At 43.9% G+C, this 23,288-nt stretch overlaps 1 protein-coding gene across 1 annotated transcript in view; it reads left to right on the forward strand.

Moving 5' to 3' along the window:
* The window catches only part of UTRN (utrophin), a 764,396-nt gene that overhangs the window by 77,764 nt on the left and 663,344 nt on the right, over nucleotides 1-23,288 (forward strand). The window contains exon 3 of the mRNA XM_088474412.1: nucleotides 14,563-14,624. Within this exon, the coding sequence (XP_088330538.1) occupies nucleotides 14,563-14,624 (62 nt within the window). The remainder of the gene's footprint in view (nucleotides 1-14,562; nucleotides 14,625-23,288) is intronic.

Raw genomic sequence — 23,288 nt, forward strand, 5'->3', positions numbered from 1 at the left:
AGTTCCGGGGCTGGCTGTAGTGGAAATTGGCAGTCTGCCAATAAACTGTGTGAAAGCTACAAAAGTATCCTTTTAACCTCATAGCCTGAGCAAGTGTCAAACCCAAGTTCATACTAAATGCAGAGTTAGTCCTTTTTAAAGTGACCACATATATTAGTCAGCCCTCTGTGTTTGCATACAATGGCATAACTAGAACTTTGTGGGCCACATAGCAAGATCTTAATAGCCCCCCTCCCCTCAGAAGTAAAAAACCCTCATACATTTGCCCTTACATAGAGCCCATTCAGGATATGCCACAGAGTAGTACCCCTTATACACATTATGCAAAGCAGTAGTAGTGCCCCTTATACATTATGCCACACAGTGATACCATTTACACTACCCAGTAATTTCCCTTGCACATTATACCACACAGTAAAGCAGTAGTAAAGTAGTAGTGCCCCATAAAATACATTATTTCACACAATAGTAGTGTCCCTTACACATTATGCCACACAATAATGCCCCTTATAACATTATGCCACACAGTAATGCCCCATACACATTAAGCCCCCCTAGCAACTCCCCCCCCCCCGCGTCCATCCAGCAGCCTCTCGCCTGCCCCTGTATGCCATCACCAGCCAGCAGGTGTGGATTTGGTGCTGGGCCACAAGCTAAATACAGGCGGCGCACCAGCAGGCAGCGGTAGACAAGGACATACAACGCCTGTGCAATTTGAATCTGGCACCGGTCGCGAGGTATAATTACATAGTTACGATTCCAATGCATAGGTAGATATTTAGTAACAGTACGGTACACGGATATCTATTAATTCAATATAATATATCACCAGAATTCATATTAAAGATAATGTTTTTATTATACACTTGCTTATATAAAAACATAATTATGTATCTCACTAACATAACACCTGCTACATTACTTGTAGAGCCATATAAGAGTTGAAGATTATTTAATTTTAATGTTACTCCCCCAGTATAGTCTTATTTACAGAAATAGGATTCTTATTAATAGGATAATTTTAAGACATTTATCTTTATTAGATGTATTATCATTATATAATACAGATTGGATACTTTGCTCTGAATCACTCACTATCTACAAAAAGCCTTATTATTTCTTGAGGGTGCTTTCGCACTACATAATAGACTATCTCCCACCCAGCACAAGAAATTATAACCGTGCTATGCTTTGAGAAACATAGATAATATTATGCATCAGCAGATGCTCAATCCTATTCTTTAACCTGTCATATAAATAACTAGATGCTCTTTTGACTCCTCATAATGACAACAGGTTAGCGGGTACCTTTGTAAAAAGAACACACACGGCCTCTGCTATAATACGGACTTGACACACACCCACTCCTTTGTGATTGGAGGACGAAGGGGCTGGTCTAATAGGGAGCTGATGATTGGTCATGCTCCGGTATGAATGGGGTCCAGTCTCCGGACACGGAACTAGCCGTAGCCAAGCCGGAAGGTGAAACGATATCGTCAGGACGGTACACATTCCTGATACACCAAGTGTCACAAGCGGCCACACTGTGAATGCTGTGCGAGGCGAACTCAGGGTGAGCTTTCGCTGAATCTCCCCCTACATCCTGTCCATCATTCTGGGATCAGTCCGGATAGGCTCTGGCATCTATATCCTTCTGATGCATACGCTGCTCCGATAGCGTTCACGTGTTTCCGTTTTGGTGTTGTCTCCTGTATTTAGTCGAGTACCCAGTTCTGTCGTCTTTTGCTATCTGCCGTTTGTGTCATTCAGGCGGCACAGGCCGCACTCCAGCGCCCAGCATACGCACTCCAGCGTACCACTGCTTGTATCATCCAGGCCACACTCACTCCAGCGTCCAGCGTACGCACTCCAGCATACCACCGCTTGTGTCACCCAGGCGGCACAGGCCACACTCCAGCGGCCAGCGTACACACTCCAGTGTACCACTGCTTGTGTCATCCAGGCGGCATGGCCGCACACCAGCGTCCAACGCACGCAGTCCAGCGTGCCATTACTCGTGTCTTCTAGGCGGCACAGGCCACACTCCAGCGTATCATTGCTTGTGTCATCCCGGCAGCACAGGCCGCAGCCTGCCAAGGCTGCTACACGGCCCAATGGCCGCATCTTATTATACGTCCCTCGGGCCACAGTCTGCCAAGGCTGCTACACAGCCCAAAGGCCGTATCTTATTCTACGGCCCTCAGGCCACAGCCTGCCAAGGCTGCTACACGGCCCAAAAGCCGCATCTTATTCTACGGCCCTCAGGCCACAGCCTGTCAAGGCTGCTACACGGTCCAAAGGTCGCATCTTATTCTTCAGCCCTCAGGCCACAGCCTGCCAAGGCTTCTACATGGCCCAAAAGCTGCATCCTATTTTAGGGCCCTCAGGCCACAGCCTGCCAATGGTACTACACGGCCCAAAGGCCGTGTCTTATTCTACTGGTCTCAGGCCACAACCTGTCAAGGCTGCAACATGGCCCAAAGGTTGCATCTTATTTTACGGCCCTCAGGCCACAGCCTGCCACGGCTGCTACATGGCCCAGAGGCCGCATCTTGTTCTACGGTGCTCGGGCCACAGCCTGCCAAGGCTGCTACACGGCCCAAAGGCCACATCATATTCGACGGCCCACAGGCCACCACCAGCACTCAAGGCTGCTCCACGGCCGCAGCTAGCCAAGTATACCAGCCCTCAAGGCTGTAGCGGGACTTTATCCTTATAATATACCTAAGTGCACACACCACAACACCAGGTCACTTGGTCCAGTGACGGTGACGGAGGTCATTTCTCTCTCCCCACGCTGCCGCATCGACGGTGTCACTTGATACCGCGGAAACCGTGAGTAAGTAACTCTCTTAATATTCCTGCAGGGAGACTGGCATGTTAGATTTATGCTCTCATCTGATCGTATTATACGGGAACTAGGAGAGACTGAATGGTTATGTTAACTAATAGAGGACCTCATTCAGAGTCGGTCGTTGCGGCCGCACGGTCGTACGGGAAAAGGGGCCGGATATGCAAATGATGCACTCGCATGTTGCGTCCCTAAGATCGGATCGATAGCTGGCTGACCAAGGGGAGGAAGCGGCCGGAAGACAAAAAAATACGCCCCCTTCTCGTACGCATTACACGGCATCTCCGGACATATAAGGATTAATCGAGACCATCGTGAACCATCGGAACTGGTCGTAGAGCTTATGGTTGACCATACCCTCTCTTAAGCTCTACGATCATGTCAGTGTACAAACCTCCCATGTCACGTGTGCCATGACACTACTTTGTTAATTATGCACTCCCATAAAACGCCGTTCGCATAATTAGGCACGCCTGCGTTCGGATCTCCACTCCCCCGTTTTCAAGCACCTTCCCCTGTTACCACCCACAAATGCCTCAATCTGTCACTCAAACTACCGACCTGGCTGTTTTCAAGGAGAGATAAATTTCTGATCGTAGTGGCTAGTTTGCGCACACGCATTGCGAACTTTACGCATTTAGCGAACATCGGTGGTGTACGACCGTGCGGCCGCAACGACCGACTCTGAATGAGGTCCAGAGTGTGGTGAAGCTCATCTCGGCATTACAGTCTTACGTAGTGTGGATCGCTACATGTGGAGACTGCAACTATAATCTATATAGTAGTCTGCTTTTACATACACACTGCAGTGTTCTATTTTACCTGTCCTGGTTAATACTTGAATATAATTTGTATTTGTGATCCCCTGTGTAAATGGAAGTGAGTGGTCTCCACTCGATCCTTAATATCTAGAGACTATTACAACAAGGGATTACCTCATATCATATTGTTACTTCTGGATGCTTCTTTTATCTGGGTTTTTTTTATGCAATAAAAATGTCATAATACAAAGATGAGAATATGTGCTCAGAAAGTCTGGATAACCTGGTGTTGAATGTGTACATAAGTTGCACTGCCGAACAAGAACCGTATGACAAGTCACCAAACTTATCTATACATATACAACAAAACAAATACGGTCTTACAGTTCAAGGCTGTGAGTAGTTCCAATGATACTGAAATCTCCAGATGTTTTATTTCAATCCGTACATAAGGAAAAAGACATTGAAAAAGAGAAAACAAAAACTGATGTAGTATCAATCCCAAATTGAATATTCAACACCCTTTGTGTGGGTAATATTATGAAGTGGAGGTAAAGTCCAAATGCCAAGAAAGTCTCTATGATATCCAGGCTCCCAATGTAGGCACCACACACGTGACTGATGTATCAATAACAGTTGCTTACATGTATGCTTACTTTTTTTAAGCGTTGCAGATACATATAGCGGTTTCTTTAGGTCCACCTCCGATGTATCCAACTGGGAACCTCACACCACGATGTATGGAGCCCAAGAAATACAAAAAATACAAGGTGATCACCAAATGATGGCCATTTTACCATCGTAATATGTATAAAACACATATATACCCTAATGAATACCAACGTGAACTACTGCAGAAGATGGATCCTGGGTATGCCGCCCAGCATTTAATGTGAATTACAGCGGGTATGTGGAGATGTGATAAAAAAGACACTGACAATGCGTTTCGACGCTCTGCGGCGTCTTTATCAAGAAAAGTGTCTATTGGATCTGAAACATAAATGTATTCCCTTGTAATAGGGCAATATATGATGGAATAATAATCCTAAAAAGGTAACACTCACCCCAAACGGGGACATGTTATTCACACTGCCGCCATATTGGATCTGGAGACTACAAATCCCATGAGGCTTTGGTGATATTTATATCATATCCGGTACTCGCGTAATTATACATTGGTAAGGGATGTACTCCTCTATGGCATGGCAGTAAGCAGTGTCATCTGCATACGTCACGCTTACAGCATGACGTATTCCCGGTATGTACTACCGGAAATCCCCTGCTGTCGGGTGCATGTGTGACACATCCTAAGGCGCCATACAAGCATTCACATGAATGTCACTAGACGGAGGTCACATGACCTTATTCCAAAGTCACATGTCTCCCTCATAGTATCTATGTGGTTGCCTAGCAACCCGTATCCAATAAAATATATTCAGAATATTCTACTTACATCGGTAGATACTGTTCATAAACCTTAAGGGACATACATGGTATCCATATTTTACATCTCATTGCACCTAATTACAGATAATAATACATACATAAAAATACAATATAAAACTTTCATAAAAACCACCTAATTTCGAAATCGCTATTTAACCCTAAGGGTTGTAATGTATCCAACTCATATAAACTGGCCACCCATGACCTTTTTATCTCCAACTCTCTGAATCTCCTAGCCATCACTGAAACTTGGATCTCACCCTCTGACACCACTTCTCCTGCTGCTCTATCCTCTGGGGGCCTCGCCTTCTCCCACACCCCCCGGCCTGGGGGTCGTCATGGTGGTGGTGTTGGGGTCCTTCTAGCCACCAGTTACTCCTACCAGCTAATACCCTCTGAACCATCCCTTACATTCCCCACATTTGAGGTTCATGCTATACGCCTCTTCCAACCAGTAAACCTCAGAGTAGCTGTCATTTACCGTCCCCCTGGCTCTCTCTCCAAATTCCTTGACAACTTCGCTTCCTGGCTCCTTCACTTTCTCTCCTCAGACCTTCCCTCCATTATCCTAGGTGACTTTAATATTCCTATTGACATTCCCACAGAATCCTCTGCAGCTAAACTCCTTACCCTCACCTCTTCATTTGGTCTCTCCCAATGGACCTCCTCACCCTCCCATTTGAGTGGGCACTCACTTGACCTGGTCTTTACGCACCGTTGTGATATTTCTGATTACTCCAATTGCCCAGTCCCCCTCTCTGACCATCACCTTCTCTCTTTTAACCTATCCCTCTCTCCTTCCCCTCCTCTAACTCCTAAAGCTACAATTACTAAGCGTAATATTGAGGCTATTGACACTGTTGCCTTTTCCTCCCTGCTGGACTCTCTTCTCTCCCCTATCATTTCTCTCTCCTGTCCTGAACAAGCTACTTCCCTGTACAATTCCTCCCTTACTTCTGCTCTTGATTCTGTTGCTCCAGCAATAACCACTCACCCTCGCAGATCCACACCACAACCCTGGCATTCCAAATGCACCAGATACCTACAAAAGTGTTCAAGAATTGCAGAGCGTCAGTGGAGAAAGTCACGCTCTAAGGCTGACTTCCTCCATTTCAAATTTATTCTCTCTTCCTACAGTGCTGCCTTGTCTCTCTCCAAACAAACATATTTCAAGAACCTCATCTCCTCCCAGTCCTCAAATCCCCGGCGTCTCTTTGCCACTTTCAACTCCCTACTCTGCCCTTCCCCTCCTTGCCTTCCCTCCTCGCTCTCTGCCCTTGACTTTGCCACCTACTTTACATCTAAAATTGACTCAATACGTGAGGACATCATATCCCATCTGACCCTCAGCACTCCTCCCCCTCCTTGCCCTTACCACCCCTCCCCTTCTGTCTCACCAACTCTGACATCCTTCTCCCCTGCTTCTGGAGAGGAAGTCATGGCCCTCATCCGGTCCTCCCCCCCTTCCACCTCCACTCTTGACCCTATCCCTTCCCGTCTCCTCTCCCACCTGTCTCCTTCTGCCTGTTCCCATCTGGCTCACCTCCTTAATCTCTCCCTATCATCTGGCACTGTCCCTTCTGCATTCAAACATGCTCTTGTCTCCCCCATTCTTAAAAAACCTACCCTTGATCCTAACATACTTTCCAACTATCGACCCATCTCTCTTCTCCCTTTTGCTTCCAAACTCCTTGAGCGTATTGTCTACAACCGCCTTACCACCTTTCTTTCTTCCCACTCCCTCCTTGACTCATTTCAATCTGGCTTCCGATCTCTCCACTCCACTGAACCTGCCCTCACGAAACTCCTTGCTGCCAAATCCAAGGGCCACTACTCTCTTCTCATTCTCCTTGACCTCTCTGCTGCATTTGACACTGTAGACCACCCTCTCCTCCTGCAAATCCTTTACTCTCTCGGTCTACGTGACACTGCCCTCTCCTGGCTTTCCTCCTACCTCTCTGATCGTTCCTTCACTGTGTCCTCTCATGACTCCTCTTCCCCTCCACTTCCACTAAAGGTAGGAGTTCCCCAAGGTTCTGTTCTTGGACCTCTCCTTTTCTCCCTATATACATCCTCTTTGGGTGAACTCATTAACTCCTTTGACCTCCAATATCATCTCTATGCAGATGATACTCAAATTTACCTTTCCACCCCTGAGCTCACCCCTGAGCTCCCTAACCGTATCTCCAACTGTCTCTCTGCTGTCTCTTTGTGGATGTCCCAGCGCTTTCTTAAACTTAACATGTCTAAGACTGAGCTGATCATCTTCCCACCCTCTTCCACTACATCACTTTCCACAATTTCATTATCTATTGATGGCACAACTATCTCCTCTAGCCCCAAAGTGCGCTGTCTTGGAGTTATCCTAGACTCCTCCCTCTCGTTTAAATCGCACATTCAGCACCTCTCGCAGTCCTGCCGTTTTCACCTAAAAAATATCTCCAGGATTAGACCCTTCCTAACCCAGGATGCCACTAAAACCCTCATCCACTCACTGGTCATATCCAGATTGGACTACTGTAACCTTCTCCTAGCTGGCCTCCCAGTCTCTCACCTCTCTCCACTACAATCGGGTCTTAATGCTGCTGCTCGGCTCATCTTCCTCTCCAGACGTTCTACATCTGCTTCCCCTCTCCTTCAAGCCCTACACTGGCTCCCCTTCCCCTTCAGATGCCAATTCAAGGTTCTTACATTCGCCTACAAAGCCCTCACCAAATCCTCTCCCGCATACATTTCTGACCTTCTCTCCCTTCACACTCCCGCATACATTTCTGACCTTCTCTCCCTTCACACTCCCGCCCGCCCACTTTGCTCAACTAATGCATGCCGCCTCTCTTGCCAACTGATTACTTCCTCCCACTCCCGCATCCGAGATTTTGCCCGTGCTGCTCCCTACCTTTGGAATGCTCTCCCTCTCCCCATCAGACTCTCCACCTCTCTACAAATCTTCAAACGGGCTCTCAAGACCCACTACTTCATCAAGGCCTTCCAGCACTCATCCTAACCCACCTCATGCTCTTTCCTTCCCATCTTCCCCTTCTGTGTCACGCCTGTCTGTCTGCCCCTCCCCTTAGAATGTAAGCTCTCACGAGCAGGGACCTCTTCCTTCATGTGCTTCTCTTTACATTTTCTTCTACTCTCTACTCCCCATTAGGGCACCTAACACGGGACCGCCAATTCCCGGCAGCTTATTGTGAGTGCTTTAATCACTATTTCAGCAATGTATATAAGTTGTGTCCTTGTCCTGTACTGTAATGTACTGTATGTTACTTGTTTCTTGTTCACCCATTAGTTGTATGTACTATGTAAGGCGCTGCGGAACACTTGTGGCGCCATATAAATAAAGGATAATAATAATAATAATATATATATATAGCGCATTTCAGTTTTGGCCAATCTAATATCCCTATCCCTTGTACGCCAATTATCCTTCACCCATGCTATACCACAACAATGTTTCAAACCTTTTATTGAGCTATCATGTTTTTCCTTAAAATGTAAGGAAAAAAGATGTTTTCCACAACTTTTATGTATTTTGGGTAGTAAATATAGGACAGGGATAGTGTAATTATCATTAATAAGATATTCTGATGTTTCACCACTTATGGCACCTAATTCCTTATATTGATTTACCATGGCTTGATATGCCTTAAAGCTAATACTGGAGGGATCATTTTTCAATTTGGAATACGTTACTCCGTCATAAAGTTGTCGCATACCTTCCTTTATATATATCTTCTTATCCATGATAACGATACCACCTCTCTTATCTGCTGGCTTTATTAGGATGTTTTTATATTAGCAAACGTTGGGATCCTTTTCAGGCTCAATGGAATGGGGTTATAGACGAGGACAATGTAAACAAATTAAACAAATGAAGGCTGCAGATGTACTTCAGGGTCCAACTTTTATCACTGACACCTGATTGGTTGAAAGGAGTGTGGTATTGTTAGTCAAGCGTCTACCATCTTTCAACAATTTATAGTTTGACCACACATTTATCTCTATAGAACACCCCAAACCCACATCTCACTGAACATTTATCAAAATGTAAAGATAGGATATATATATTCCTAGAAAGATACTTTATGCATAAAGTACATGTGACACTATACATTAAAAAGACACTTATATTGCATACCTGCTGGCATAGGACATGATAAAGAATTGCTTCACTGACTATCAAGATCTAGCTGTTTATTTACACATGGACAATAGAATATGTTACAAACATTATAGGGGTTACCCCTCCTTGTGTTTTTCTTCAGTGGGTCTCCCTCCCTCACCATTACGTGGGAAGGGCCCCTGGACCAGACAGTTACAGGACAGGTAGACTAGATAGATAGAACTGTGTGGGTGGTACAACTCTGTCTGACATGTGAGGTGTGTGTCTTTTTTCTCTTATCCAGCAGCCATTCTTGGGTCCCCTCTGGATAGTGTTGTCAGAGTGAAGAGCTGCTATAAAGCATATGTCCATCTTTGTGGATGTGTTTATAATTAAACTACCTATCGGCAAATATCAGCAGCCTATCTGCAATTTTCAGCAACATAAACTCATTTGTATATATTACATGAAACAATGAAAACTATCCCTACTCTGCTTGTTAGGTGCAAAGCTTTCTGTATGGAGACAAAAGGTATGGCCTGTCCCCACCTCTATGTCATTGAAGTCACAGCAGTATATTTAAATTGTATGGTACAAATTGCTTTCACAAAGATGGACATAATTTGAAGCATTATCCTAGTTGTAGACATTGTATATCATTCAAATGCAGTTGCTGCACTGTAGAACATTGCCGTGTATTTCCCATGTCAGTTGAGTGTCAGTTTTGTGTTCTGTGTTTATACATATCTACAAATAATAAATGAAACAACAATATACTGTAATGTATATAATATAATGCATGTTTTAATATGGAAAAATCTTAAATTGTATGTGTGCATGTTCTAGTGTAATATGTACTGATTTAGTAAATGGTAAGAAAACTATCCAGTACAGAGGATATCAGTTTGTTTCCCCTCTTACCGCAACTTCAGTGTTGCTCACAATATTTTACATTCTTGTTCTTGTTGGGAGATCTGATGATACGGAATTCTGAGAATTTTGCCCTCTGGATTACAAATGCATAATTAGCACAAATAGTTGTTTGTTCTGTGCAGAAATTCCTTTTCAATATGTGGTGCCATGTGTTGGTGTAAATCTCTGCATTTTTAACTCAAAAGGCACTTATGCATAATGTACTTACAGAGTTTACTAAATAGTTGTCACTAGTAAGTTAATAGCAACTAGTAATATGGTTGTTCAAATTATATGCTGCAGAATAGAGCTACCATTAGCCAAACGTTAGCAGATGCAGAAATCGACACATTTCAACTTTGAAGAAATCACTGTAGTGTTACACATGGGGCAAATTCAATTAGCCAGGAGGTTCCACTGAAAAATCGTACCTGACTAGAATACGATTTATCCTGGTAAGATTTTCCCTCCCATAATCACATGCACTGTGCACAGCTGCACATCACATGAGAACCTCGTACTTAGTTGAATCTGCCTCCAGTGGTTGTCTTCTGTAGCTTAAGGCCTCCATAAATAAGCAATTGATTGCAGCAATTCTGCAATCTGCAATCGATTGTGTATAAAAATCTTTCCCTTGTCCAATCGATTGCAGATTGCAGAATTGCCACAATCAATTGCTGATGTATGGGGGCCTTTACATGAAGTGTAAGTTTTATTCTGGCCAGTGGCCACATATGCAAGGCCTATAGGAAAAATGGGTAACTTTTGCCAAGTGTTTCCACAAAATCTTCAACATAGCATAAAAATATCAGATTGAAGATATTTAGATCATTTTAATCATGCCCAAATCTGTAGACTGCATAAGACTGTTAGCTATGTTTGCGTTCATCTGCTAAGTGCACCAATTGGCCATGTGCTTAGGGACACATGGGCAGCTTACTGTGTAAATGCTGTGCACTTCAGACACAATTGTTCCATATACACAGCCAAATGAATCCCACATACAGAACATTCACATGTCCACCACTTATAGGGTCTCATTCAGACCCGGTCGCATGCGCCGATGCGCTCGCAACCGGGTCGATGGTTACCCCTGCGCATGCGCAGCGGCCGCACTGTGCGTGCGCAAGCCCCGGAGCGAGAGAGAAACTCTCTCGCTCCGGAGCACTCTACAAAAGGGGCGGCTGTCGATGTTGATCGACAGCTCGCCCCGTTTTGTAGGCGGCGCGGGGGTGTGGTTACACAAACGGAGGCGTTCCTGACGGAACGCTTGCCATTTTGTGGGCGGCCACAGTGACATCGGTAGTGATGTCAGTGGGGAGTTTCCTGCTCGATCAGAGCAGGAAGCTCCCTGGGGCTTGCGGGTGCCGAGACCCAACCTTAGGGTCTCGTCGCAAGCCCCGAAGGTCGCGATGGTCTTGACTATCGCGACCATCACCCTGGTCGGTCGCCAAGCTGTGTGTGGTAACGCACAGCTTAGCTAGCGACCAGGAGGCCGCACAAAAAATAAAAGAAGCGCCCGCCATCATTCAGAGAGAGCGAACGCTTCTTGCGACCACCTCTGAATAAGGGCCACAGTCCCATAGACCACCATAAACAGCTATTTGTCCCATTCCACAATGCAGCATCATAATGATCCTCATAAAGCCAGCATATGCATTATCAAATCACAAATGGCAACATCAAGCTTCCATATAGTCTTTATGGAAATTCAAGAGTACTTTCCCCAGGGGTTCATGATGAATTCCAATCACTGAGTGGCCAAGTGACACTGCCAAACCATGTGATTATAGTGTAAGCATGTGATTTGGCAAGTCAGTATAGATGATTGGTTAGGGTTAAAAAAAGGGCATGGGCAAAATGGATTATTATTCTTATTATTATTATTTCTACAATCATCAATATTCAATTCAGTTTCCCATTTGTATTCTACTTGTTCATTACTCCACTCTTATAAATTTATCTCAATGTTATAATGCTTTAATTGTATATTTTAGAGGTGCTCAACTGGTTTTAACTTGAGGTTCCAACATAACACTTTCACTTTCCTGTGAACCTATGCCTAAACTAAATCTTAATGTACTGTTTATAGAGGAAAATATTACATTATGTTTTTTGTGATCTATTTCTGCCTTTTCATGTATTCTCTTTATAGACATTTAAATACTGTTAACAAATTATTTGAAAATACCTGCAACTACCCATCCTTCCTTATTTGCAAACCAATGTACCTCACTCTGCTGTACGTCTTGTGCTACTGTCTATATTATGCTTGAATTCTGTCTGTTCAGTGCCAGTTCTGACTGGTGACAAGATGCAAACAATCACCCTGGATCTCCCTTTACACTACAGCAAAGGCCTTGAGATATAACTAGATGCTACAGTACTATAGAGGTACCATCTTAGAGCTTGTGAAACCCAAACATATGTTACCAATCCCAGTTCTAATAAGTTGATTTATAAGACTCGTTTCTTATTATTTGGTATTCTGCATATACATAATGTACTATTGGTCTGGCTTCTAAATAGGAAATAATTTATTTTTTTCATGTCAGCTTACTTGTGATATTATGAAATTAGGGAAATCACAATTACTTCTACAGAACCCTTTATCTCACAGAAAGCTAAAAAGATATACAAGTAAATCCTTAGTATTTAAGCTTTACGTCTTGTGGCCTTTTGTACTTGGTCAGTGCACACCCAAACCCAAATAAAAAAGAAATGACTCGCCAATCCCTGTAATGCTGCACTTCTATGTAGGGTGAATGCTTTACCTGTTCTGCATTCCCCTCATCAGGGCCTGGAACAGTCCGTAAAAGCCTGGGTATGTGGGTAGCTGCCGAGAGAGATATGACCACAGACACCATTAAAAACCTGTAGTCTCAGAGACCTCAGCTTCTTGTTCGTCCTCCTCAATCATATCAGTGGCCATTTTAAAGTGGTAAACTAAAAATGTTTATAGGTCACCAGAAAAAAACGGTCCTTTGGAGAGTAGATCAGCTTCCCAGAATTCACCTACTTTCTTATTGAATGAGTGTTGGGGGTCTGGTAATGGGATTTGTGGCGAATCCCGTTATCTTGGCCCTGCCCGCAGATGCTTGATTTGGCAGCTTTTGGCATTCCACAGCAGGTGACTTTGCAGTAGTGACACTAATTGTGGCATCATACCCCTCTCACGTACCCACTTGCTCTATCCTAGAGGGCAGAATTTTAAAGCAGGCATTATGCTTAGAAGCTAAAAAAAATCCATTAGGCATCTTGTTTTTTTATGTTACTCCACATTCTATTTACACATAACAGAAGTACATAAGGACTGGCCTGTAATGCAGTAGGGTTTAAATATACTAACACATTGTACGAATAGTGTACAGAGAGTATTGAACTTGGTGTTTTGTTTTGGAGTGCTGAAAACTTGTTTATTATTAATTATATTATTGTAGGTGTGTGTGTATATAAAACCATAAATATATAACACCCAACAGACAAAACACTAGAGGTGTTCTTTTCAAATACCAACATGTTTATATAATGGTACTATAAACTCCTGTAAGAAAACCTGATTCAGACCCGGTCGCTAGGATGCGTTCGCACACAGCCGTCAGCAGCCTGAGTATGCACATCAGCAAGACAGCATGCCCACTATGTCTTGCCGTGCGATCGCAGTATGTATTTAGACTCCCACCAGCCTGTCACAAGACGCCCACTTACCATTATTAAAATACGTCATCTCCAGGAAGTGTATTAAACAATCGGTAAAATCGAATAACATTGGATCCATGCGCAGCACTTGTGGCTGACGCTACCCTACCGCAAGCACTGCGAGTGCTGCTGTGTGTAATTCAGCCATATGACGTGTATTCTGACGCTGGTCTTAATTATGCAAGCCCCTGAAATGACGTTCAGACGCACTGACACGCCTGCGTTTGCACCACCACACCCCTGTTGCCATCGACCAACCCCTGTCACCACCCACAAACGGCTCGTCCTGTCACTCATTCTACCAGGGCGTCTGGGTACAAATGCTTCGCGATCACATGGACTGGTTCGCGCATGCGCACTGCGTCTTGTACGCATGCGCAGATTGCAAACATCGGCAGGCTACGTGTGAACGCAGCCTGGCGAATGGGTCTGAATCAGGCCCTGAGTTCTCTGTTGAGTTGTAATGTAATCAATGTAGTTTTCATTAGGAGACCTCGTGGACCTTTAGCCTTGTGCCTTTTTATGGTCATGTATACGACAATATACATTATATTATACACACATAGGAAAATGACCTGCCTTTGCCAACCATCTAGAAAATATCCAAAAGTATCTATACCTTGAAAGAAGCAGCAATGTCTGCAATTGCAAATACAGCCACAAATCTAGCATTGTTTGCTAACAGCAATGTGTCTTTTCATTATAGCTACCTTTATATCAGGATTCCTTTGAATTACAAGTCCCAGCTGTGCAAATCATGCTAATTCTTCTTTCTCTTTTTTAATCAGATGAACATAATGACGTACAAAAGAAGACTTTTACCAAATGGATAAATGCTCGCTTCTCGAAGGTAAGATAATTTGCCATACAGACCCTTCACATTTTACCTAAAGACCAGAGAAGGATTGTTCAGTGCTTAAATGGACAAGACAGGTGGATTCTTTCCTACATTGTGTGACATAGAAGATGGTGTATTTGTTCATTGAACACAATGTAGATCTATGATGCTATCAGATGTTCATGTATAGAAGTATTGTAGATATGGTTCATTTCTGCTTCATCATTTCCTAAACTGTGCAATCTGAGTAACTGCACCTTAACTGATGGTCAGTTGTGTCTCCCTGTCTGACCACCACATTTGCTGAAATACAAGGACAGTAAAAGGTTTTCACATTTTATTTTCTAACAAATGGAATCAATTTAGATTTTTTTTTCAACAATTATTTATTTTTAGAAAGAAAAAAGCTTTTGCAGATATAAAAGGTATGAACAAAGGTATCTGTATTGGCAATTGTATTAGTGTCCTGCTGCTATCTGGTCCCTTTCCAGGATTCGTCTGGGCAGCTGTGTCTGGAGTCTGGTGTAAGAGGTGTATGCTGGATATAACGTTTGGCGTAGCCTGGTAATGTAACTGCTGGGCCAGCCTTCCCTGCTGCTCCGCCTTTATCCTGCGGAGTGGGCCAGAAGGATTCATAGGAGCCAGGCTGAGCACAACTGCCAGCTCGCTCAATAAAAACACATCTATCTGTCACAGCCCCAGGCTTTAATAATTTAAAGGGGCATGATTGAAGGGGTACCAAGGCTGGCATATAAAGGGGCATGGTTGTGGGACTCTGAGGATGGCATATAAAGGAGCATGACTGAGGGGGCTCTGAGTCTGGCATATAAAAGGGCATGGCTGATGGGCTCTGAGGTTGGCATATAAATTGGCATAACTGAGGGTGCCATACATACTGCATGATCCAGTATACAATGGCGCAATGTGTCATTACATGCTGCATCTAACAGCACCTGGTCATTCACCGCATTGCCCCATCTGATGTGCCTCACAGCAGATGAGACGATGTGATGAATGACCGTCATGCTTTTAGTAGCAAAACAGTTCATTTTTTACTATTAAAAATATTGCCCTTTTAAATTGTAAAAGCAGCTTAGTATATAAACCCCAAGGGGTAAATTTACTAAGAATCGGAATTGTCCCAATTTGCAAAGTGATTCATCTTGGTGTAATTTACCTGAATTTGGGTGATTTAATCTCTTTTTATCTCTCAAATTTACCAACAGGTGATTTGAGGCTAAACGAGTTTGCCGATGGTGATGTAGATCGATTTTCTTGGGTGATTTTAAAGCAAGCTCGAGTGAGCTATCTCACCCGAGATTGCAGTGATTTCTTTCTGCACAACTCTCCCTAGCAAGCAGCCTGCACATATCAGTGAGATATGCGTAAGCTGCTTGTGTTGTACCTGTAAAGAATGGGTTAATTAAAAAAAAAAAAAAAGGACGTGAGGTCCACCCCAAAAGACTAACCAGCCCCGAACTTGCCAGCCATTCCTGGTTCTTAAAATTACAGGGAACAAAATGTGTAGGGTTCCACAGTAATTTAAGAATGAGCACCAGGCAAGAGGGCTAGACCTGGTTTTAAATATAGGCAGAAAAAAATGGCGTGAGGTTCCCCGTATATTTAAAACCAGCTCTGGACCCTTTCTAGCGGGGGACTGATACCACAGCCAGGGGTGCCCTTTCACTGGGTCCCCCAGCCACAGCATTAGCCCTAACCGCTAGTCAGCCCAGGCCAGGTATTCCTGGGGAGTTGGGGACCCCTCCAATAAAGGGGTCCCCCTTTCCAAGGCACCCCGGGCCTAGGCTGATAGCCCGGGGCTATCCCCACCACCCCTGGGTGGTGGGTTGCGGGTTGATAGTGTATGTTGTGTTAAAAATAGAATTATCAACATTGTCTTTACAGTGGAACTACAGGTCCCAGCAAGTCTCCCCCTCATGCTGGTACTTGGAGAACCACAAGTACCAGCATGCAGGGCATTAAGGGCCCGCTGGTACCTGTAGTTCACCTGTAAAGAAATGTGTGAAAAAACACAAGACACACACACCTTAAAAATAAAGTTTTATTACATACATACCCACACACACATACTCACCTGCTCCCAGAAATCAGGGAGTTGAGAGATTGAAAAGTGATTTTGACAGAGAGTTTGCTCCTATCTCACCCGAGCTTGTCATCCCGATTCTTGGTAAATTTGAGAGCTGTACGTTTTAGGTGAAAAGTACTTCCGATTTGGCCCGAGTTTTACGAGTGAGATGAGAGAAATCTCTCTCTAACTCACCCGACTTTTGCCTTTAGTAAATTTGCAAGCAGGAAAAAAATTAATAAATCACCCGAGATGGGCAGCTCAACCTGTCTCGATTCTTAGTAAATTTACCCCCAACTGTCAAACATGGAGAAGGTAGCATGATGGTCTGGGGCTTTTGCTGAATCCTGATTCAGCAATTTAGAGTGACTAGAATCAAATGGGCTACCACAACATTTTGCAGTGCCGTGCAATACCCTCTGGTCTACAATTAAGTGGTGAACGGTTCATTTTACAGCAAGATAATGACCCAAAATATACCTCTAGGCTATGTCAGAGCTACCTTTGAGGACAAGAACAATAGTGTAGGGCACAGGTTCTCAAACTCGTTCCTCAGGACCCCAAACAGTGCATGTTTTCCAGATCTCTCAAATAATCACAAGTGAGATAATTAGCTCCACCTGTGGCTCTTTTAAAATGTGTCAGTGAGTAATGAATACTCCTGTGCACCTGCTGGGTGACCTGGAAAACATGAACTGTGTGGGGTCCTGAGGACCGAGTTTGAGAACCCCTGGTGTAGGGTACAGTCATGGAATGGCCAGCACAGTCTCCAGCTTAAACCCCAATTTGTTGGTTTGCAATACATTGTTGGGAACTTCTGTAACAGTTTTGGGAATAGAATGTCACAAGTTTGTTTGGCAGTTATATCTGCAAAGGTGGCTACTGTGTTCAGTCAAAAATATAGAATACATTTTGTTAAACAAAACGATTCTATGATTTCTGTTTATTTGTTCTATGTAGATTGAGACATTAAATGGTATTAATGTGGGTTCATAACCTTGTTCTTTAATGGCTGGAGCCATTCAATTATAAGCCCATTTCCTAGCGCAGTAAGCCCGCAATTTACATGCGTTAACCAATATATTCTGGGTTAAGTGCCCAGAGTTTTGTATTAACCTGCTTGCAGCTGTTGCAGTAGTGGCAGAAAGCCCTACTTACCACGGATTTCTGTTTGCCCCTCAGGAGGGTGCAAATAGAAATCCATGTTAAGTGCAGCCTGCGGGCTCACCGTGGCCTGCAAATGAATAGCCCTGGGCAATGCGACAAACCCGCTGTAACCATCGCGGCTAATTGAATCTGCCCTTTTGTGTGCTACTTACAACCTCACCTGTGCAGAATTAAATGACCATCGTAGTCCCAGCTTCAGTTCATTCTTCAAATTGTGTATAATAAATACATAGCATAACAGAATTCCCTGGATTGGTGAAGCAAATTACTTCAATATTTTATCACTGGAACTTCTCACTAAGGGCCCCATTTATGAACGAACGTAAATACATGCAGCATTTTTTGTTTAGTATCACTGTGGTACAAATGAAAAAGGCACTAGTATTTATCAATACTTACCCGTCCAGCGAAGTCCTCATCCTCTGCGAGGTCCTCCGCTCAGCTGCTGGCAGCCTAATGCTGCCAGCGACGGGCTCCTGTGTAATGCGCATGCGCGAAGGTCCGTCAGCACATGTGCATGACACGGAGACCCGGCAGGGCCTGGAAGGCTTTGCTAAAGCCGGAAAGGCAGCGCCGGGTCACCATTGCCATCAATCTAAAGATGGCGAGAAAGTTACTGCGACATACTAAGATTACTGCTGTTTGTTGAGTACAGAAAGGATGACATAAGCCCTTTAGCGAGCGCTATGCATCGATAATACATGGGGTCCTCTATTGGCCTGGTCGAAACTCAATTTGTGCAACATTTACTGAGATTTTTCTAATTAGTTGGTTATACCAATTAACCTTCCATACAGTATATTCTCACCCACTGACCACCTATAATTATTGCTTGTCTTCAAAGCGGCAAACATCTTCATGCAAATAGACAATTTCTATGAGTTCCCGACGATGTTGTGCACAACCACGTCATAAACTCACAAAACTGATTGTATTTTTCACAACATAAATGATCATGTATATGATGCAGCGTTGTTCTTTTATCTTGTGTCTGAGTTTGCAGTTTTAGTGAGCAAAAATATCTGTGGAATAACACTTTGTAACAACACAAGAAGTGAGGAACGTATGACTGAATATAATTGTGCAGTGGCAGGAATTTCCTGAAAATACTATTGGCATGATGTGTAATGCTCCCACACCCAGCTCTCTGGGCTTTAAACTTTTCTATGCCACTACAAAATACATTTCTCCTTTGTTTGGTCCAAACTTTTGCATTTAGCATAGATCATGTGCAATTGATCCAATAATTATTGTTTGTTAACAAGATGCCTATAGGGTAGTGCTGCATATGTTTAAATCATATTAAGGCAGCCTTTTTCTCCCTGGCTGTTGTTAAACTGCTCTGACATTACACACAGACTTCTTGTGATCAAAGAGCAGTATTGATTTCAGCATTCAACCCTGTTTGAAGACGTAACCAGCATTCATAGCCTCCGTGCTGAGATTGATAAAGCATGCTTATTATCTATAGTCTCAAGCACCGCTACACACAAGCATAAAACCCGCAGTTACCAATCATAGAGTAGAGGGAACGCCTTGAGAGCTCTCATCATATTTCTCTGAAGAACAACAGCACCACCAACACAGAAACATTTTTTGGTGGATGTCCAAAGCCAAGTAAAGGTTGCAAAACATCCTGTGAAATAGCCAGCTGGATCAGAGACAGTCTGTAAGTGGTTCTGTGTCTGCATCTGACTACAGTTAACACTGTCATCCATACTAGCAGTGCAAAGGAAGATGGTAAGCAGTGCAAAGCTATTCATTTACAATTTATGCAGCAGAGACTTGCACTGTTCTTTGGTTACACGATTAAGAGAGCACTGATATTTTTTCCAAAACAAAGCTCAGAAATTGTAGTTTGTTTTAAATTAAATTAAGCAAAATTCATCTTTTTAAAAGCAACTAACTAATAAATGTCAATCTAACAGCTGCGCACTAAAGATGAGGGGAGGCCCCCAACTCCCTCAGAGCTCTTAGTGGCTTTTAGACCGATCTAGACAGTGGGCCTACCTCACCTCACCCCCAAACCAGCCAGTGAATGTCAACAGTGAGAGCCTAATATAGGCGCATGGACTCCTCCTCCCCCAGCGACTTCCATTGCAGGTCCCCATAATCAAGATGCTCCCACATACTTGCCATGCCCTTCTTTCAGCAGATCCGATATTGGCAGGAAACATGCCCATTGTGTTGGACGTCATACCATCATACCAACAGATGTCAGTGAAGGTACGAGAGACACAGGGGAGGAACAAGGCTAGAAAGACACCTGGTGGCATGAGGCTGGAAAGACATGAGGGAATGAAGCTGGAGAGACAGAGGCTGCAGAAGCAGCGGGGATGAGGATGGGGAGAAAAGTGAGGAGGAGCTGGAGAGGCGATGGGGGGGCTTGAAGCTGGAAAGACATCAGGTTATCAGGCTGGAGAGACAGAGGCTGCATGAGGCTGGAGAGAAATTTGAGGCATAGGGCTGGAGAGACATAGGGGGATGAAGCTATTGACCTGGCAAATTATGGGTCCAAAATACTAATATTTTAATATTTTAGTTGGGAAAAAAAATGCATACAGTACATAGAGTCCATATTCCTCCATTGTAGCATTACCCTAGTCCCAGTAGCAATTAGTAGCAATACGAGGACAGTGCAGTGACATCACACCTCTCTCATCCCCCAGTTGCAATAGATCCCTCAGTGGTACCCTCCCCCTCCCCCCAGTGCCCATATGTACCAATTGAAACTTCAGTTCTCTTTGCATTCGATTTTTCCTTTACTGCGGGATGCACTCTGACACAAATCTGCAGTGCATTCCAGTGCACAAATTGGCAGTGATGTTGGTGGTCAGAAAGCACTTCATCGCTGCTGGGGGGTTGGGTCAACAGCAAGAAATCAGTTCTGCATTTGTGCAAAATTGATTTCAATTAAAATCACCTAAGGGCTTTGCATGGCATGCAGCCGGGTCAGGGGCACAGTTGCCTGGGAAGCTGCTTTGTCAGGGAGAGCCCAGCTGGCGCGTTTGCATCTTATGCGACGGTGCCAGTTAACTGGTTAATAGACATTAGAGAGTCTTGAAGTTCTTGGTTATCCAATTAAATTAATTTCAAATTCCTCAAAGCACACTTTTTTGTGGACACTAGCAAAGAAACAGCTGTATAAACAAATAGCTTTAATTGCAAGAAAATTGTGTTCTAAAGTAGATATGTTGGTATAGTTATTATGGTGCGTTGGAATGCATACTGGCATTTTTAGAGACACCCCACTTATATAGTAACTGATATTGGTTTCCAAAGTAAATCTGCTGTCAAATTGTTTTACCATAGGGATCAATGTGCTCTGCAATTAGATATATTAAGGTTGTTTTCACCATTCATTGTACATAGCCAGAAACTGCTAGAAAAGGACAGAACTAAAAAAAATGTGGCTTCGTCATCTGACATCTGTTCCCGCACATGATTGCTAATGCTATTCATACATGCACATCTCCCAACATTCTGTCAGTAGGTATCAGGAATATGACCTTGTCACAATGGGTGGGGCCATCCGCTGGGAATGGGCACACCCTCACTGTGTAAACTTGTGTCCTACAAGCATGAGAGACCATCAGAAAGATGCCATTGAATTGTTGTGGCATTGCATGTAACCATCACTGTATAGTTTGCATGCTGAATCGACAGCTGTAGTTTGCAAACGTGCGAAGGGCCCCTACTGAAGGCACAGAGTTTCTCCTTCCTGTTGTATGCAGCAGGAATGACGTCAGCAGCCTTCGAAAAAGAAACATGCAATTGTGGCCAAGTTGGTATGAGATTGCCAACCGGTTCACGGTGAGATAGTCCCCTCAATTCAGGCAATCTGCCAAATTCAAGATGAGTAGGAGGATATATGTACAGATAGCTGAATAAACTGAGGGCTCGATTCAGACCCCCTCGCTAGGTGCGTTCGCATGCACCCAGCATATGCAAAAGCTGCAAAACCACAGCAAGGCAGGCGATCGCACGGCAAGGCATTAGCACGCCCACTATGTCTTGGCGTGCGATCGCATTGTGTATGCAGACGCCCACTAGCCTGTCTTAAGACGTCCACTTGCGCACGTCATCTCCAGGAAGTGTATGCAACCATCGGTGCATTGGGTACCATGGATGTGATCGCAGCACCTGTGGCTGACCATACCCTACCGCAAGCACTGCAAAAACATCAGTGTAAAAACCAGCCAAGTGACGTGTACTATGACACTGTCTATAAATTATGCGCCTGCGTTCGCACCTCCACTCCCCCGTTTTTAATGGCCAGCCCCTGTCACCACCCACAAACGGCTTCTCCTGTCACTCACTCTGCTGGGCTGTCTATGCGCAGCTAGTGAACGCTTCCCGACCTCTTGCACTGGTTCGCGCACGTGAACTGTGATACGTACGCATGCACACAATGCAAAAATCGACCAGCTACGAGCGAACTTATGCTAGCGAGCGGGTCTGAATCAGGTCCTGAGTTTGAAGGGGATGAAAATTTGCAATATGAAAGCATTTACGCACAGAAATAGTTTTGGCGCACAAGTGTGGAAATGTGGAAATGTATATCTTATGCAAATAATAAAAGTTGCTGTGTATTCAAATCTAAATATCTGAAGCAGAACAAAATGTCTTTACAAGTTTACATGGTAAATTTAAATGCCTATAAAAATTTGACCCAAGAACACAATCAAAGGAGCAGTCCTGAGGTAATTAAGTTCCAATCCAGCAATAAAATAGCGGTGCCACAATTCAGTTGAGGAGGCCAGACAGAAGGAAGTTACTAAAAAATACTTCACTACTTAATCAGTTAGTTTATAGCCATATATACACCATTTACTATTCCCCAGTGCTTCTCCCACACACTATATATATATATATATATATATATATATATATATATATATATATACATGCCCTCCCTTAATGGAATTGTTAGGTATTGCAATCAATGTGCTGCTGAGTGCAAGTAGTTTCTGTTATCAACACTTTCAGACTGACAGATGCTCCTTACAGAATCCTTATATAGGGCCTGATTCAGAGGTGAACATAATGTCGATGATGGACGCAGTGGAGCAATTTTTTGGCACGGTGATTGATTAGATACGCCTGGCGCAGAAAGGATTTATTCACAAAGTGAATGACAGGTAGTGACCGTTTGGGGGCGGTAACGGAGGGCAGCTACAAAACACAGACGTGTTCTCACTTTTCTGGGTGTGCCTTAGTCAGCTGCTGCCAGTTAGACTGGCCCTGGTGTCTTAGTTCAGATGGACATTTTGAGAGCATAGGGTTGCTCAGAAGTTTGATCGTGCGGCCGACCGATGTTGCGTTTTTTGTACATAAGCTGCGGAGCTGAGATGCTGGCGGTGGGTGTCTCTGTACACAAGATGGCGGCTAAATTATTAACATATTTTTCGCAAGTCCACTGT

Source organism: Taudactylus pleione, unplaced genomic scaffold, assembly GCF_031769625.1.
Source record: "Taudactylus pleione unplaced genomic scaffold, aTauple2 ptg000154l, whole genome shotgun sequence".
NCBI lineage: Eukaryota > Metazoa > Chordata > Amphibia > Anura > Myobatrachidae > Taudactylus > Taudactylus pleione.